General features: G+C 45.4%; 1 protein-coding gene across 6 annotated transcripts in view; it reads right to left on the bottom strand.

The window, feature by feature from the left end:
• The window catches only part of LOC131210844 (leupaxin), a 49,426-nt gene that overhangs the window by 13,730 nt on the left and 16,135 nt on the right, over nucleotides 1-19,561 (bottom strand). Inside the window, exons 1-7 of one of the 6 annotated variants that reach the window (XM_058204142.1) lie at nucleotides 9,329-9,412; nucleotides 6,450-6,797; nucleotides 4,387-4,526; nucleotides 2,317-2,533; nucleotides 2,117-2,246; nucleotides 1,931-2,034; nucleotides 1,513-1,604 (exon numbers count right to left, since the gene is read on the bottom strand). In XM_058204142.1, coding sequence (XP_058060125.1) covers nucleotides 1,513-1,604; nucleotides 1,931-2,034; nucleotides 2,117-2,246; nucleotides 2,317-2,533; nucleotides 4,387-4,526; nucleotides 6,450-6,525 — 759 coding nt within the window. In that variant the 5' untranslated portion in view covers nucleotides 6,526-6,797; nucleotides 9,329-9,412. Of the gene's footprint in view, nucleotides 1-1,512; nucleotides 1,605-1,930; nucleotides 2,035-2,116; nucleotides 2,247-2,316; nucleotides 2,534-4,386; nucleotides 4,527-4,630; nucleotides 4,771-6,449; nucleotides 6,798-9,328; nucleotides 9,413-12,493; nucleotides 12,623-14,554; nucleotides 14,830-19,561 lie in introns of those variants that run through there. The other 5 variants (XM_058204141.1, XM_058204147.1, XM_058204146.1 and 2 more) reach the window with 5 other exon arrangements.

Below are 19,561 nucleotides of genomic sequence, written 5' to 3'. Positions count from 1 at the left end.
GGCTTTCCTCGAAATTCTTATTTTCCCGTGACTTAAATGCAATGAACTTTCCGACATAATTTATTTCCTAACCAAAATAGAACGTGGTCGTCGTGGTCGCATCGTTTAACCCATATTTGGCACGTATCATAACGATATGATAAATTTCCTCCAAACAAATCTACCATCACACGTTTTGGCCTTGGCTGTTGTTAGGCGAAAGAAAAAAGAAAATAACGACCATCCCTCAAACCATTCACGCTACTCTCATTGCCATCGTGGTGCACGTACCCATCCATTGATGGCGTCCTGCGGAACATTCGGCCCGAGTTGCGGCGAGGTAAACGTAAATAAATCGAAAATAATCATGACCGCACAGCACATCAACGAACAAACGACAACATGGTCCGTTCTCTCGGCCCCACGCGCCTTCACTGTTCTCTCTTTCTGTCCCGTCGCCAGTCAGGAGACGTTTGCGCATAAACTGACGCTCAAACGCGTTGGCGCTTTTCGCATCGCGTCCTACAAGATGTTTGCGTTGCGTTTGCCGAAATTAGAAACAATAATTTATGGCTAATGCAACGGCCGTCGGACGAGTAGTTTTCGCTGCTAGTAAAAACACTGTTCCTTGCTGCGCGCTGTAGTGCAGTCGTATCAGTGGGCTCGTGTAAAGTGCAGAACCTTGTTATTTGGACATTAATGCGTTCGATGGCTTGACCGATGGTCAGGGAGCACTGACGTGCATCTTCATTCCAAAATTAAATCTTGTTTCATTTGCTGGCGATGCCACCAAGACCGATTGAAATGTTGGCGACGGTACAAAAGAGTGTTTCCCCGTGTCAGTTTAGACGGACAGCGTGCGCCTCCACGCTGAACTGTTTGGCATTGTAACCCAGCGATGTCGCTTTTCTAGGGCCAACCGAAAGCCAAATGCCAAACGTCAAATGCCGCCGGGACGCTTTAGCAGTGTCGATACCTAACGCTCTTTTGCGAAGCGCCCTCAGCTGTTCACGAACACTAGTTTTCGTTTTTGGCCATGTTTAAGAGGTGATAAATGGTATCTAATAACGACGCGATGCTACATTGTGAAGCGCACAGAACATTGCGGACGACGACAGGCGATTGCCATAAAACTGTCACTACATGGAGACGCCTGGTTGTTCAGGGCGTTTTAAGTGCGCCTAGGGGTGAAACGGAAACAACGTGTAGGGCGATGAATGCCAACCTCTTTTGGCATGCATTTATGGCAGCACGTTCCGTGTCTGTCCGGTTCCGTTCGGCTGTGTGGCAGACGGCAACCCGTAAACGCCTACACATATCGACTGAATGCGGGGACGTTCCTTCACGACGGTGTGTCCCTGGCAGGTAACGACCGTATTAATAATTAAGCAAATCGAATAAAAATCTCCTACGTTTCAACAACAAAAAATAGTTTCTATGCAAACGACGCAAAGAAAACCACGTCTATCTACCGCAAACGGCCACATCTTACTGTGTTAGTTTGGCGCGAATGAACCGATTTTTAACACTTACCTTAAAGTCCGAAAGTGACGCCATCAGATCATCTAATTCCTTCGTGGCCGACGATGTGTGCGATTCGTTCTGCGTCAGCTGTTGTTGATACACTGAGGGAGAAAGCGAGAGAACCATTACGAAGATGTTTCAAACCCGGCGAGTACGAGTGAGGCGAGTTGCATACGTCGCAGGCGTAATCACATTTCGTGGAGGCGCACAGTCGAATTTAAAGATAGGTTTGCAACGGAAAAACAACAAAAACGTTTTGTTAAACTCGGAGCAGAATCGAAAGGCGCAAATTGTAACATACTGCTTAGACTCTATAATTGATGATTTTAAGATTCGAGAGCGGACCGAGCAAAGAAAATTAACATTCTAAAGAGTAACGATTCAAGCAAATAGTTTCAAAGTGTGGTTATCATAATGGCACACTTACTCTGATCCTGATAGTGTGCACTCGGTGTACCGGTGAGCTTCTCCGTCGTAGTTTCACGCACAGTTATCGTAACCTGTCGGCCGGGATGGTTTGCATTTTGATTCCTAAAATAAATAAAGCAAACCGTAGCATCAGAGCCACGCGGTTTCGGCAACTCGCAGCGCGCATTGGCAGTGCACTTCTTACCCATGCGGAACGGCATAAATTGGATTCGAGTGGGCATTGCTTAGTTCGTCCAGCAAACTGTCCACCGACGGTCTCTTGATGCTGTCGTTAATTGCATACGGTGAAGGGCTGACGACTCCGTTGTTGGGATCTGCAAAAGTCAACAACAATTATTGACGATGCTAACGCGAAACACGAATGGATAGCGCTGCGTTACTTACATTTTTCGACTTGATTACCGTACCGGGCACTGCTCAGGTCCTGAAGCAGCGAGTCCAGCTCGGACAGGTTGCCGGATGCCGATGTTTGCAGCTTCTGTGGGGTGCCGGAACGCGGCAGAGAATTGTGCGGTGTCGACGATCGTGGCAATGAGCCATTGTAACCGTTGGTAGCACGGGATTCGGTAACTGTTTTCGATGCGACGTTCTGATACGTTTGCTGTAGAAACGATAGAAACAGAGTTTAAATAAAAACATCAGCTGTTAATTGTTTTGAAACAATTACAACGAATCAGAAGAAAAACTAAGAGAACGAGTAGCTTAAAAATAAGAATTATACTGAGAAATGCCTTTGAAATGTCTTTCCAACAAAACACGTTTAGCTTGAAGGAATCGCTACCGTACTGTTCAATTCGGAACACTCGGTTTCGGTCGTGTGTGAGGTTGCTCAACGTGCGTAAAAGTTTCATTTTGACTAATGAACCTCACGATCAGTGAATAAAAATAAAAGACTTCAGCAGATCAAAGGATGGCGCTTTGGAGCACATCCAATAGCTGTCACTGGTGACGGATTTATTTGACCACTTGTCCATCATCAGCACCGTTCCTTCACATGAAGTACCTGTGTGCTAAGAAGCAACATGTTTGCAGGTGTCTCAGGACACGAGGCAAGGTAGCACCCACCGTGTCTAGACGTAACGCCCTACTTTGCACTTGCTGCTTGCTAAGGGAAAGAGCAATAACTTGCGTCAAGGCGTTTCGCTGGCTTTATTAGGTTAAGATAGCGACGGTGAGAGCATGCAAATGCAAAAAAGATAATAACTTGGGAATGTTTCTAACCATTTTTCAACATTAAGTTGTGCAAGGTTCGAATTGAAGGTTGATACTTTAAGACAAATGTGTTGAAAAGGTGAAAATAGGTTAAGAAAATTGGTTTTGGTGTTGAACGAATTTAATGAAAAATTAACGAATTTAATACGAATTGATATTGATGGGTACACCATTATTCCCTAAATGGAACTGTGCCCCCTGCCAGTTAACAACACTGGCATAACAATGAACAACAACTTGGTCAACACGATCATTTACACCACGTGTGAACGTGTGGCGCTAAGATATCAAATGAAAATTAATAAACAAAATGCTTTTAACAATGTGTGAGTATAGCCACCACAATCTATTAACCTTTTGTCGGCAACACTAAAGCAAAACATCCCCACCACTTCACTTCTTGCCATTACCATTGATCAATGCGTGAGTGCATTGGTAAGCTGCGTCAGCTGCATTGTGCATCCGGATATATTACCGATTGTCGTTGGTGAAAACACAGCTCCTCACAGCGTGACCATGGCAGCGGACGGACTCAACACAGACACACCCTTCGCAGAAATCTCAGACAAACAAAGGCCGCTGTCTTTGCAAAAAAGGCACCGCGAGTTACCATCGCGCAAACGGGGTCTGATGTGACTCGCGACTGTGCGCCATTAGTGCTGACTCGTTGTAAGTCGCGTACCAGGGGCCCAGGCTTCAAAGAGTTAAACCGAACGCTCGCTCCCCCAACTATACACACGCGTCCGCGCGGCTCATTCATGCGGACGGTTGTTGCGCAAAACCTTTTTCCTGCCTGCGGTTGACTCACGGTCACGGCGCGACACACGGCGTGATAGGGAGCGAGCAGCCATTGCCGAGAACACCACAGATAACCCGGGGCGTACAGACAGAGTGTGTGCTCTCTGAAACGGTGTAACTGCATGCAGTGCAATTGCACTCATACTGCGATGCATCGGAGACAACTTTCCGATGCACACGTGCATCTCTCTCATCGCGCAACGGTGTGCTTGCATAGACCGGTGAGTACTGTTGAGTTACTTCGCGATGAATATTTCATGCGTGCGAAGATGCCGGTCGAACCGGTGGAAATCATCCGTTACCGAATTCGGGTCGACATCCAAGATGTTTCCTTCCAATCTTGGTCACCAACAGACTGATTCTGAATTTCCAACATGAGTCTTGACGAACGTTCAGAAGTGCTCACCTGAAATGGGACGGTTTTCACCGAGTGACACTACTTACCGGAACGGGACTGGTCTGTTGTTTGTTACGAACTCCTTTCAAGCTTCCGTACCCCGGTACGGAGGAACCACCGCCGCCGCCACCACCAACATGCTGACTGTGCCCAGGAACTGTATTTTGAAGGTCAGCTAACAGTGCGTCTGTGGGGAAAACGAAAAATAAATGCGATAAGTAATCGGAAAGCGGAGCATGACACCACAACCGGTGGAATGATCCCCACGACGCCCCTGATGGTTTATCGTACCCAGAAAATCTTGACAATTTTCTTGCACACTTTCGTAGGTGATTTCCGCCATTCCTGAAGCGTGGATCGTTTCAGAAAAGTAATAAAAATTGATAGAAGTTAATTGAACTCTAGTCACCGAACGAATGGATCACTCTATGCACTATGGTTTCACGCAAAGCAATTGGCTAAATCAGACAGAAGGCACTTTTCTAGCGAAAACACGCGCCGCTCAGAGTGTTCTGATTCACTGCCCCAGCTGACGCCAGCTGCTTCAAGACTAAGGCCAACCGCGGGCAATTTCGTGCTTCAGGCGCCGCCGTTAAACGCGGAGTAATGCTTTCTGGAGCACGCGAAAAAGGAAACAGGGCCCAAGATGTGCTTCGTCGTCATTTCGCTACTGGTACCACTACCACTACTACCGACCAGGCGCAGGCGGCGGCCAGCACCCGGCGGGCGAGCATAAACAACGCGGAGTCAGAAATGGAAGATGGGTCCGTGTTGACGCTGTTGCTGGCGGCGGTGACGAATCCGGGCGGAATGTTTCGCGAACTTTCATCAGGGACCGAGTAACGGAAAAGGAGTTTGCGAGGAGGGAGCCGGAGCTGGGGATCCAGTTACCGTTTTGCACGTGGTCGACATTTTTCGTGAATGAAAGTGCGCCCCATTTGGCCTTCTACGGAAGGCGACCACCCTTACCAAGACCGATTCCGGACGGGGCTCGTGAGTGTGTTTGTATTTGAGAGAGCAAGAAATGGCGTGGTTGTCTTGTTCTTCGGCACCGTCGTCGGCGGTGAATTATAGTCGTGAGGAAGATATGAGGTGCCAAGATAACCTCCGTGAGGTTGCGCATTCGCACAGATAAGTGTAAACAGTCGGTCAATTTATTGACACATTTACACGTTTGGTGGGCTTGAACAGAACGTGCAGCGTGTTGCTGCTCGTGAGAAAAGAGATAGATTTTAAGCAGTGTTGGAACTTTGTAACAGAACAAAAAGTTTTGCGGAAACATTTCTGAAAAGTTATCGATAATTATAGCTTTCATTAGGTAACGTCTAAATTTTTTAATACATAAACATACGGTGTTTTAATTTCAAAGATACTGTAAACATAATTGAAAAATATGTGAAAATGGTAGTGAACGAAAAATTGTTTTAATATCGTAAGCAATAAGCAATGTTTTAATATCTATGATTGTACTGCAGCATAAAATCAATGTTTCATTGTCTGTATTCTTTCTACGTTTCTATCTCATCAATGCTGTATATTTAAATAATTTCAGCAACACCGCAAGCGCCTGTCATCAAAACACACTCAGCATGTCACTTAAACATTAACCTCGATTCTCGCTTGAGACGGTTCGTATTTTCTCCAGCTTCGGTTGCGAAACACGAAATGCATTCTACGAATTGAGAATAGTGTGTCACCGCGTGTGTCTATTAATATCCCCTTCATTGGCATCATCGAGAACGATGCAACTTGAAACCCATCGCATCCACGCGCGTGGCGCTGTCTACTGATCGGCGTACGATGGAGGAGAGCTAGACTTGCCAGATTCAATTTCATTGCGAGGTTTTTTTTTCTTTCGATGCAAAAATATGATTGACCGAAATGAGGGAAAGCGATGCTTGGTGTTCCACGGTACAGCGAGCAACAGGTGGAACAGAACCTTGTTTTCCCATCACCGTTATCCCACCTGTTTCCACCCAAGACAACCCACATGAAACCGGGTTGTATAAGCAAACCGCAAACACCTTTTTAACCTGCTTGATGCCGTTCCTTATTATTAACGTGTTGTGAAGTTTACATTATACGCTCATACCATTATGCACACACTCACCCAAATAATCCTCGAAACCTTCCGCACGCCCAACGATTCCTTTCGTCGGTGTTGTACGCGTCGTTTTGGACGCCATCGTTTTATTGCGCCAATAATACGCGGTGGCGCAAGCACGTGCGATTCGCGTTTTCTAGATGTTTTGACTAGCAGAAAACGCAGCGTGGTTTTAAGTAACTTTCGAAGCAAACTCTCAAACAGAGTATCAGTGTTTCTTTGGTTTTACAATTTTGCACATCACCTTAAGCATGAAATTCTCACTGAAAGCAGCATGTTCCAATTTAAGAAACTTGAGTCAAAACTTGCTTAATTATATTCCGATGCTCCGGAAAGTTCCATTTTACGACACACCTATAAAAAGCCTATATGAGTATCATAGCGAAAGACCAGCTTCTGAAGATGCATCCCGAGCTGAGGTCATCTGTCATCAGCAGATCGAACCCGGTCCAACGCCTACAGTGCGATCTGGCGGACCACCATCATTCGGCGACAAAATGGTCGGGGACAAGAAAGCACTCTTTGTGGAATGTTTACGACCCCGGCAGCCTTCTACAGTGGCCCATTCACCACGAAACAATTATATGCGAGACGTCTGCCGTTTGCGGTAGAGCAAAAAAAGCGGAACGACTTAACACTTCATTTTTATACCGCGGAGACAATAATCGAAACGATAGCGTCCATCGTGGCGGACATGACACATCAAATTGCAATAAACGGGGAACTACTGGGAAATTATGAAAGGAAAAAATCGACACTTCAGACGCGCTCTGCGAGATGTCGCAGCAATCGAGGATCATTCGTGATCGTGATCATAAAACTTAAGTCGGCCGCTTCATTTCACTTTGTTAAAGGCGTTCCATTAACGGAATGCTAGTGACGAAATGAAGCAAATGTCTGAAGCGAAATGAGGTTAAATGCGTGTCCGCTCCGCGAAGCCGGTTCGGAGACCGCTTGAAAATTCATCCGGAAATACTGTCCGGATTATTATGTTTAATGCGTTTCGGAAATGTATTTCGCACAATAAACTTTACAAAAAATACAGTCGTCATGATAGGGCCCGTGCCATTATGAAAATTGAAAAACCACTCTGTTAATTACCGGTGTACGCGGTGGACGCGTGCCAACATTTCGCGTGTCTCACCTTTTCTCAACAAAAAAAATTATTTTTAGCACCCCTCGGTTATGATGTGGCAACAACGGCGGATCTCCGGGGTCAGCAGGGTGCACGAAGTTTGCGCAAACAAAATCGACCTTCAGCAACCGCGGTGGCGGCAAGAAGTGCGCAGCCATTTGGGCGCGCTCCTTAGCCCCGAAGGAACAAAAAAATCGAATCGATCGGTCTAATGGTCTTGGCGCGCGCGATGTGCACCATCGATCGCGAAAAGGAGCGCCGCACCGAATTCAGCATTCAAACTAAGACAAGAATAATGAGCAGTGCGCCCCATTACGCGAAACAGTGAACCAAGACAACGCCCAGGACGCGAGGATCGAAGTAGAAAAGCGCCAAACCATAACAATTCAATTGGTTCACATTTCTTAGCACCATCGTCCCCGTCATCGCTGCTGACCGTGAACAGTGAAAGACCAGTCGGTGCTTCGCACACGGGTTGATGTTGCTGGCACAAAAATAGATCCCGGTTTTCCATAACTAATGCCCTCCCTAATGGTTTGTAGACACGGCACAGGCTTCTTCGCGTTCGACTTAATCGCAAACCGATGGCAGACGCCGTGAATGGCGATCGAATAATCTTTTTAAACCACTAGTCGGTTCACACCCGTGGTTAGATCGCCCATCACGAATCTCTCGCCGGTTCTCGTGAAATCAAACCGTTACAAGGTCACGAGCCGAACCAAGTGCTCTGCCACTGCGAGCGGTACGAACGCGTCTGGGGCAGACATCTTCGGCTCGAAAGACGTCGCAGCATTCGGTTTGTGCGAATATTTTCTCTTCTTCTAGCAGGGCAAACAGTTGGCCGTTGTCGTCTTCAAACGTAAACAAAATCCGCATCGGGCGCCTGGTGAGAACGCACTACAAGCGATGCTGTTGGAATTTGAAACGGATTGTTTTTGATCACGATCGCAGGTTCTCGGAAGCAATAAATCTTTCACGTGATCGCACTAGGTTTTACAGGAAGCGCAGAGCGCATCATTGTTCTTATTTGCGATCTTCTTCGCCATGCTTCGTTGGCAAACGGTTTTCGGAATAAACTACTTTTCAAACGAACGAACGCGTGTTTGGTGATCGGTGAGCCACAAAATCGGCAGCAGTTTGCTGTTGGGTCTGTCACAAAAAACTATCTCACTGACCGCGAAGAAGAAGCGTGTGGCTAAAAATATTACCACAAAAAGGACACACACAAAATCAAAAACTAAACCAAAAAACGAGTTCGCGCGCAACGGGTGTCGGTTGATGGCACGCTTTGCATTTCGCTCTCCTTATTTTTTTTTTTGAATGGCAGTTCGGCGCCAACGATTCAAATGCGACTAACGCGGCTTTATCGATGAACTGGCTTCGTTATGAGTGCGTCGAGAACAGCGCCTTAGCGGGGCAACAACATTACACTACGACGCCGCAACACGAGTTTGGGTGAGATTCGAAATTTGGTTGCCTTAATACACGTGACGCAAGTAGTGAATGTGCACCAACACATATTCGGGAAACTGTTTTCATGTAAATTTCTATTTCGTTGTGTTAGATGGTTTTGGCAGTAATTTTGTTGCTGTTATCGTTAAGCACACCGAGACACATTATTTTTAAACTTCATGTTTGGTTTTTGTAGCAGGGATTAAAGCTTATTTTATCGGGCTCGCTGTCGCTGCAGGCCTCTGCCCTTTAACTGCGACAAAGTCAATAAACACGGTGAAGTTAGATAAAAACGGACACAACGACACAGGTGCGAGTCAATAATTACGACACAGCCGCTACTACTGCGCAGCCACCACTAACGAACCGCCACTGATCACTCAGCAGATCGTACTGATTCGATCTTCAGCGTTTCATCTCGAGTCTGGCTTGCACAAAGCAAAAGAGGGAGAGAGAGACAGAGAGAAGAGAGAGCGAATGGGCACAACAGAGAGTGTTTCGCAGCTTCACGCAAGATTAGAAACACACGGTGGCGTGCGTCGAGAGAAACGTGATTTGACGCACTACTGATAGGGGACGGCGTGGATGCTGCGTGAGGCCGTTACCGTCGATACAAACACCTGTGCAAGTAACCTGTCTACGAAACCTCCACATAGGAGCTCTCGAAAGCACGTCGCCGACAACATGAGCCGACAGTCAAGAGCCGACAACATGCAGGTACAACACAAAACAGTTGGCTAAGTGTCAAAGGGATCCCTTGTTTAACAGGTTTACAGAAGGACATTTTTGGCCATCAGTTAGCATGGTGGTTAGAATCTCGCGGACAGCTACTAGATACTACAGGAAGATCAACGGGCATGGCGCAAAGAAGATATTTCAGCAAAACCTTTTAAGCTTCTTGTAGTTGATCGCCGTTGATTGGACTTCGATTTACTCGCAGACGACTTTCTTCTGCAACCCACAAACCCAGTATTTGCAAACTCACTTTTGTGGTAATTTGATTAGATATCAAACTCGCGTGCTTGCTCATCGACCAACCTACGAGAGTGGAAGTGAGAAATCCGGTTCCCGACATCGAGTTCCTTCGATGGACTGTGATAACGATGACGGCGCACGGTGTATACCCAACTGGATTTATATTTTGGGAATGTTTACTTTATTTATGGTTGTCAAATACCATAAGTTACCCCTACTGCAGACTACTAACGACATACACCGTATGCGATCGTGACAAACATAGTTATGATGCGAAAACCAGTTAGAGAGAAACGCAATTTCGTTCGCTTGCCGCAAAAGCTGTTTTGGCCGAAATTGGGCAAAAACCGATGATGTCATCAGGCTTATGGTGAATGCATCGTTGATGAGGTGGCTTGGCCGCTTAGGGATAGCTAAAGTTTTGCTAATATGCAAACATGAAAATAGTCTGATGAACGTATTCTGGCAACATTTTTTACTACTTAAACCTTATCCTACTTTTGTTGTTTTTCGTTGAAACCTTTCATCTTTTATCGTGGGATGGTATTTTTCAATCAGTCAATAAGCTGCAACAAATCTTTAGTCAAAATTACACGATATCACTCATATGAAAATCGACATTTTACGTCGCGCAACTCAGTGAGCAAACGAATTGTTAACAGGCGTTAATTTAACTTAACGATACAGTTATTTTTCCTTTTCATTGATGCTGTTAATTACATTCCCACTCGCACATGCGAGGCAAATGTAGGTACAGTGTGATCAAATGGTGCCTCAGTGCAAGTAAATTCACAGAATTCGATTAAAGCAAACATGAGCAAAGCGCCATCCTCTGGTACTCCCAATGATTGCCCAACCCTGTTGGTCCGGAATGTTTTAATTAATTGCTTTCGGTGTTAACCGTTTGTTGATCATTCTGAGCAGCTCATAAATCTCCCAATGACTGGACGTCTATATGTTTTAAATATTGGCAGCGAGCACACACTGCATAATGAGATAGTGATAATTACTCCTGCGACACCGTGAAAATGATGAGCATTATTATAACTTTTCTAGCCTACATCAGAGAGATCGTAGTAATGTTCGAAAAGAATGCCTACAACGGACGTTGCCAAAGAAAAAATGGTCCATAAAACAGCTCATTTAGAATATTTTCCACGAAACATTTGTATATTATACTTCATTATATTGAAAAAAGTAAAAACGATATTTAGGCTGCATTACTGAAAAACGAAACATAAACAATAAAAAAAGGACTTAAAATAACAGATATTTAATGGTTATAGATATTTCTCTTTACGATGTATATGAACAAACCTTCAGCAGTTTTCAACTGGGAATAATAGAGCTTAAAATTTTCATTTCTCCAACTTGAAATGCTGCTGTTGATGGTACATTAAACTTCGAAGGGTAATGCTGCACAAGAAAGCATCAAACCTCCAACGTTGTTGGAGCACTTGAACGATTTCGTATCTATCAACATCGTCCTTCAACCACGGTGCGAGGATTAAAAATAAAACTAACGATAACTTTTTCTTTGCCTTAGAACAGTACAGTAATGGGTTACGACAATATTGTGCCCGATCCGTTAAGAACTCGTCCACCGATAGTCTTGAACGCGGTCGAGATCGAACCAGTGACACCTACGAGCATTGCTCACCTTACCGGGACGTGTCGCATTTACATAGACGTGCCTTGGACGCTAACCGTAGGCGAACCAATGGAGCGTACGAAGCAGTATCGATTCAACCCTACTTCCGTTCGCGCAAATCGGAACAGCGCGATTTTCATAAATCTTAAATAAACCATCCGCATGCCAACCCTTTCCCGGCGATTTGTGGGAGAGGTGACCAAGAGGACACTGTTATGCAAAGAACAAACGATCAAGACAAAACGAACATTAAAAAGGGGCAAGAAGATTTGAAATAAAACCAAGTAAACCATGGCACGGCCACCGTCAATACAATGACGTGTAAAAACGAAAACCCGCGCTTTATCCCGCGCGTATTTGGAATGCTAAAAATAGCCGCTGACTTGTGTTGTCGCAATCATCGGCGTTTGCCTGGTTTTTATTTTCCCCATAAAATCTCAGCAGCCGGCCCCCAGACGCGATGGTGTGGTCCTCCGCGCCCGGAATGTGCTATGTGCTGGTGGAGCATATTTCAAATCACGCGAACGATCGGGCGCAGTGGATCATTGCTCGCATGCTTTACTCCTCGCGGAAGGAATTGTTGATACAAAACGAGAGGTTGGGTGACAGAACGAACGAAAGGAACGAACACTGTGACGAAAAGCGCAAACGTTGGCGAAAAAACGTTTACTCTCAAGTTCAACGAAACACCTACTCTGTGCCGTTGCATCCTCCGCACTGCCATGAGCCATGAGCAGCGGTCTGTGGCGAGGTCGCATAGTTTTCGGTGACGTCATGAAAACCTGTTCGTGAAACAGATGATCGAACCGTTTGCTCTAGATCGAGAGTTAAACTTACCCGCCATGTTTCGTCTGGTTTGGAATTCCTGGTTTTTCTTCTACTTGCACTATCTTCCCGGAACTTACTATCAGTCACGTGCTGATTACAATTATGAAAAATTACCCAAATCGTTTGTGCTTATTAATTGCAAGTGTTCCACAAGATCATAAATCTTACGAAAATGTCACAAATTTTTCACTAACTCCGTCACTTTACCACCGCAGAAAGCAATTGTAATCGTTTACCACAGAATACTAGATGCGGCTGGCGTTGGAAAAGCGATTTTTGCTAACATTTGGTCATCACAGCTTGCTCCGCCGTTGACACAGTGAGCCCAAATGTCAGTGCCGCGAAACCACTGGCACGTGAGAATGCTTCGTATGCAAAAAAGGTTCCACTGTTAAGCTGGCATGTGTTTCGGACGGAACACTATTTTCGGCAGTTCAAATTGACTTCACCTTGCCATGTGTCACCTACGAAAAGTGTGTGTTGTGTTGACCGAAACGTAGCCTGAACTCTTCCAGTGCTGGAAGCTCGCGCGGTGATTCGATGAATACTGAATCCAACGCGTCCGCTAAACTGATTAAAGCTCCCCCAGTCCGTGGTCGGGACGCAAGCTAAGAGAACTCGCGCGAGCGCCAACACCGCGAGGAGCTCAAACGCACCACCAACGCGCGCTAGCCAACCCTTTTGCCGCGGCCGGTCTGGCGAGGATCGCGTGAACGCTGACCTCGTGGGTTGCGCGCGCGACTCGCGACGCTGTCCAGCGAAAGCTGGAGCAAGAGTTGAGAGAGAGCAACACCAAGAAACCCGGCGCCGGGTCACTACGGCACACATACATGCGCACAGGAGGTTGGAGCCGTGCAATGAACGCAAGCGTTTAGTAGTCGGCCGTTGCACGTCTAAAGGGTCCAAAAAGTGCTCAAAAGTTATTGTTGGTTACGAAAATTTCGCATTCTACGCATAGTAGAGAAGAGTAAAACATGTTTTTATGCAATGCTCAAACTTTTACTCAAGAATGAAAAAAACGAAAAGCTTTTGCGTTTGAAATAGTAGAAAAATGCTTCAGGATATGGAAAATGATGAAAATGGAAGTAAACAGATAACTGTAGATTTACCACTAATTTTATTTAAAATGAATCAATATTTATAAAAATTAAATAAAGGAACACAAATAGATGTGGTAAATAATCGTGACGATCAAATTAGCTGAAAAGGCAAAATAACAATACTGGCAAAGTTGCATCCCTCCGAAGAGTTAATTGAGTGGCGTCTTCAATGTAAACAAAGTGATTCATTCAAATAAACCTTTTCGTTTAATCGTACGTCGGCAATTTTGCCACAAATAAAGCGTGGTTTCAAAGTCACAGCGAATGTGGACGATTCGTTACCGATATTTCAATCGATCCGATCGCGATTTCGAACCAACTGTTGGTGTGCCAGGTAAATGCCAGTTGATGACATCATTTGCCGACATCGCTTTTGTCGTTTATCGTCAAGTTTACGACGATAGTTATAGGAAAGCGCACCACGTGACAGAGTGTTTGAAACACCACCATTTTTAATCTTCCCTTCCACTATGACCTACCAGCGGTTGTGCTGGATCCTAGTCACCCCAGACCCACGCACTTCCGTTCGCGGAGTTGCGCGAAGCATTCAAAAGCGATCGATTCTAGCGATCGAGAAACGCTTCCCTGCGCTCTTGTCCAGACGAAAGCACCATCTGTCGGCCAGCTTGGGCAACTTGTCTGTGCTTGAATGTATTTGAATTATTTTTTCAATTTGTAGTTCTTCTAATCTAAAAAGCCGGTTAGATTTTCATGAAACAAACTTTGTACAAGCAAATAATGCGTTCAAATTTTTTTCTTCATACTGGTAAGCCAATTTATGCTGTGAAACCAACAGAAAATCAGTACTTATCAGCAAAGTGATGCTCGAATATGTGATACTTTATTATATCGTAACCTTTGTTGGTTGAGATTTTAATAAAACAATTTATTAGTATGTTTAGCATTTATCAAATACTCCAAAAACCTTGCATAATTAGTAGGAATCGTCTGAGCTCGCAGATCTACTTACATCCGGGCGCAATGCCACGCTCCCTCAGCGTACACCGGTACGGTTGACGCGCTCCTGGATCAAACTTCCCGTAACACGTTCGATCCATGCTGGTGTATCCTTCGCCTATCGCTGTCGAACCGGTAGTGAATGATGATCATGCGGCCAAAAAAACCGACCGAAAAATAAATACGCCCAAACTACGAGATCGATGTCGGCGCGACGCGGCGAAGAATGATGTACTGTGATAAACCGTGTCACTTTTCACTCACATCCGATGCTCGTTTGTCGGATTTAATTTGCTCACTCCCACCGTCCACCCGTCCACCGTGAAATCCCGTGGCGAAGAAACATCCGACTACCAACGCCAGACACAATTTTTCTCGCCTCGTGGGACGATCGTTCTTACTTCTTCAAACATTTTCTCACCAGAGCAGCGTGCAAACGATTGTGTGGTTTAATTTGCGCTCAATAATATTTTTTCGTCTACGCTGCTACATTTTCGGAATGGTGTTTGGTTTTACAAAGACAAAAAAACGTTGAAATAGGATACGAGAGAACGACACACGCGAACACTGGTCACGATGATCACCGTTGCTTGTGGTTCGAACTCAGTTTTATATATAAAAAAGACAACCGAAGTTTACGGTACGGTACCGTGAGCGAGAACGAAGGCGATGCTAAACATGAAAAATGATACCCAAAAACTCCCTAATTTACGCACCATCGCCCCTCGCACAGCCGAGCGGTTTCTTTTTTAATTTGTGTATTTTCGCCCAAATGGATGATCTCGAAACCGGCGTCGCTTTATTTGCCATAAATTATGTCCCTACGAAAACCCCACCACCGGAGGGCAAACATCAAACGCGAGGAAACCATGCGTGGAACACACATGCGCGTACACTTGGCGTATGTGTGCCAGCACACCTTATGTTTCGGCCTTTTCCAAGCTCCACTTTCAAAAGCATCACAATCGAGAGTGAATTTTGTGTGGAGCGCGAACAATTCGGTTTGTAAAGTGACACCAACATAAACAGTTCCAACAACGTGTGCGCCAGCAGACTGTTCGATACGAGAGAAGTTGGCCAAAGGAACACAGTGTGGAACAACCATTAGCCACAGTGAGCGAGACCGAATGTATCGTGTAACGTGTGAAAAACGAAGAAAAACTATCCACGCAACAACAAAGGCAAAAGTAATGCGCGAAATGAAAACATTGTGACGTAGCGTAATCGCGCTACGCAAAGGCGATTGTCTAAAAATAAAATAATCACGCTCACTGGTTTACATCCTGTTTTCATAATTAGTTTCTGCTTTTTTCAACAAACATGAGAAACAAATGGGGCAAAAGCCTGTCATCGTTAGAAAGGAAAAGTCGTCGCCAATCAGTGGTTGAATAAAAATGGATGCGAAACCACTTGTTGGATCACATCGAAATTTCTCTTAACCATACATTTTATGGTCGTAGATACACAGCACTTTCTTTACAAAAAAGTTACACATTTAATCGAGTGTGAAGCAAAACTTAATCCCCGACAGCTAGAGTTTCCGTATCGATCACTTCGGTGATGATCACCGTAATTGTGCGTTTCAACCCAAAATAGAGCGATTGGGCGATCGTTTGTGCGTAATACACCGAACAACGGTATGTGGGAAGGAAAACAGTTGACACTTGTTAGAACAATTCACCCCTACGTGGCTTGCCAACCGAGACCCCTTAGGAGGAAAAATCCGCGCCCAAATTGACACACATCCGCCCACATGATGAGCTAATTAATAGTTGTCACTCTACGGCCCACCAACGACCACACGACGCACGCACAGGAAAATTCAAGCAAATTTGGAAATCGGTTTTGTAAGACCGCTACGAGGTGTTTGTAAACATGCCCCCCCCCCCCTTGGGGGGCAGTATAATTTCGTCACCGGCACCGGTTATGTGGGATTTAGTTGTGGCCGGAAAAGCCGGCTTTTCGATTGCACACCGTCGGCGCCAAATCGTTGCCACACGACGCCGATTATTCGAGGGATCTTTTTCGGGACAGTTTTCTGGGTAGTCTAATCGATTTTTCTTACTTCTCGTAACATCCGGTAAATCTTCACCAACCACTTGTCGGCACGATGCGCGGCGTGTCCGCGATTGTTAAGAACTGCGCTAGGAGTGAGCCCCTGGCCCCGCGAGATTCTTTCAACGACCGAATGCAATTGGAACCGAAAACTAGCCGGACGGCCTCTGGTGCGAGGCGAGGGCCGATGGATCAACTTGATCCGCCGCCAGTCACAGCGTTTGCCGCGTGTGGGCCTTTTGGTCAACATCTGGGGCCACCTCGAGCGAGCTGTAGTTGTGCTGCTCTCTAGAGCACAATGGAAGAAATTCTTTCGTCAAAAGATGAACGTTGGTCCCGCGCATCAATCGCGTATCGTTATAGCAAAAAAGGAATTTTGAAACGAAAACAGGAAACTAGGAACAAAACAGCCAAAAAGTGTTAGAGAATAATAATATAAAAAATCAAAATATCCCACGAACAGTTGAATCTAAAAGAGACAATTAATATTCAAAAAAATAGGAAATAGTAAACCAAATGTAGAAGTTTCAAATTATGATCCTTCTGAAGGGCGAATGGCACTGTGGCATTCCCTCTACTACCGCTAGCCCCAGCGGTCAGTATTTCTCCGGTCCGTGAGGGCGTTTTCCGCGTTCGGCCGCGCTCAGGGAAATCTTTGGACGTGTTGCTGCCGGTTCGAAGCGGAGGACGTCGGTCGCCGGTGCGTCGAATTGGAGGCAGTTTTCACCCTACGTAAAAAATAACGGTGGTCGCAATAGTCTGCGTCGGTGCGGTGCGCAAGCGGCGTCCGCCTGCCCACCGGCCTTCTTCTGTCACACAATTTAAAATTTAAAATAAAATCCATCCGCCCAAGAACGGCACACGCCAGGGGCACCGTCTCGCGACACACATCTCTCAATGGCCACAACGTTTGAGCAGCCGGTCCGCCTTTTCCGACCCGTGGTGGGTCGAAGGTAGACCGATCCGTTCGTCAAGAACAGGCTGGTCCGTGGTTCGAATTGAGCCATTCCACGCCCGGGGAACCTCGCAATGACCGCTTTATCGTTCTCGCAACCACGCGGCGGAAAACAGCACGACCAAGGCGGGGACAAAGTAAGAAGTTACAGACATCCGCCTGCAAAAGTGCATTCGAAACGTGCCCCCTACGCCGTTTGACCGATCGGTGCACATGTTTACACACTGTTCTGTTTCTACCGAGACGTTTGTTGCTTTTCTCCTGCAATATTTTTAATGATCTGTACAAGTTCCTCGCGCTGATATTTTAAAAGCAAGGCCGAACCGCCTTGTAACTGTCCTACGGTCCTATGAGCCGTATCGACATTGGACGTGGTTTTTGGTAACAACGGTGTAGTCCCCAAAAAATAAAAGTTAAAATATCTGATGTGTTTTTTGGCTAAGTGAAAATCCTTCATATATCTGATCATGTAAGTGTTGCACAAAATAGAAAAAAAAAATGTATAGAAAATTCAATGGAAATAAAATTCTTTTAAAATCAATTACTACTTTTTTCTACTGCATAGACTATGTTGGCTAAATATCTTGCAAGACGTAAGAAAATTGTAGCCCTGTCAGTCTAGAATCCAAGTGTCGGCGCTTGATCGTACACCCAACTTAGACCATAATCATTGGCCTTGAAACCGAAAAAAGCTTTTTGAATTGATGAATAAAACGCGGTAATGGAATTTCAATGCATTATGCAAATGCAAACCCGTAATTTCTGTTACAAACTTCTAGGCGATCAATCATTCAGGCTGTATGTTGTTTTAAATTGCGCATTGCAACTCATTGTTTCTAGATTACTATTCGGTAGCACAGCACGGCTGGCGAAAATTGGCAAATGTCGCCGCGATTTCCTTATCGCCGTGGCATTATTCATGGCAGGTTCTTACAGTCCACAATAAGGTCATGTGTGACCCCAAAAATGGAGGGACAGATTAAATAATAAAATAAGCCACGAACAAGGTGGATTAATGAAGCATGCAATATTCTAACTTCCCTATGTTTTTTCAAACCAAATGATGATGGTGTTATTTCTTTTAATGTTAAGTGTCGGGATTTAATTTCTCCCCTATTTCCGAATCTCCATCCAAAGAAAGAACACGGTTAAATCCTTATTTGAATATCATTCCGTTACGGTCAATAGTGAGCTAACAAAGATACGCTGTCGTGCGTCGGCAGTGGTTTTGAATGCCGGGTCCAACAATCACCTGTTATCATCGCACCACTTGTATATCAAACATCGTGACAAACACACACATGCATTAGCTGACAGACACTAACAACCAGTAAACGACGCACAGGTTCTGTTGCGGAAACTACTACCGTCAGTCCAATAGGGGTCTATATCGTCAAACCCGTCCACAACGAACGAACGGTTCACTGTGACAACAGTCGGACACCGACTTGGCGCATAGTGGTTATTCACTAAAAATAAATCACAAAAACTACTCACAAACACACATACACAGACCCTTATGTGTTGGCCGCAGCCAGTGGCTGTGAGGAATGATGAGCACCACCCATCGTGGGTTTATGTTTCAAATGAGATGTTTCAATGGAGTGCCAGGCCGCCGGACAAAAAATAAACGAAAAGTAAATTCAGTCGTAAATCATCTGGCCGGCGTACTGAGCGTGATCGGGACTAGCGATAAAACGGCGATAAACTGACGACAGATTGGTCGGGCCGTCGGACCGCGTACAGTAAAATCGATTGACACCCAACGTGTTTGACCCGCGAAAGAATCGATCGCCGGGGAACGTGAGTAAACAAATGTGACGTCATGTCCGTCGGGTTCCGGTGTCTATGCCATCGCTACGATTGCGTTTGTCACACATCACACGAAACGCGGCTACAAGGTAATTCCGCAGCACGAAGATGCCGAACCGGTTAGGACTCTTTTTCGTGGTCTCCCCCTAAAACTTACTGCATTCCAACACATCACAAGAATTTAACAGATCCAGACTA

Source organism: Anopheles bellator, chromosome 2, assembly GCF_943735745.2.
Source record: "Anopheles bellator chromosome 2, idAnoBellAS_SP24_06.2, whole genome shotgun sequence".
NCBI classification, from domain to species: Eukaryota; Metazoa; Arthropoda; class Insecta; order Diptera; family Culicidae; genus Anopheles; species Anopheles bellator.
The sequence above is the reverse complement of the archived record's forward strand: the minus strand, read 5'-3'. Positions and strand labels throughout refer to the sequence as shown.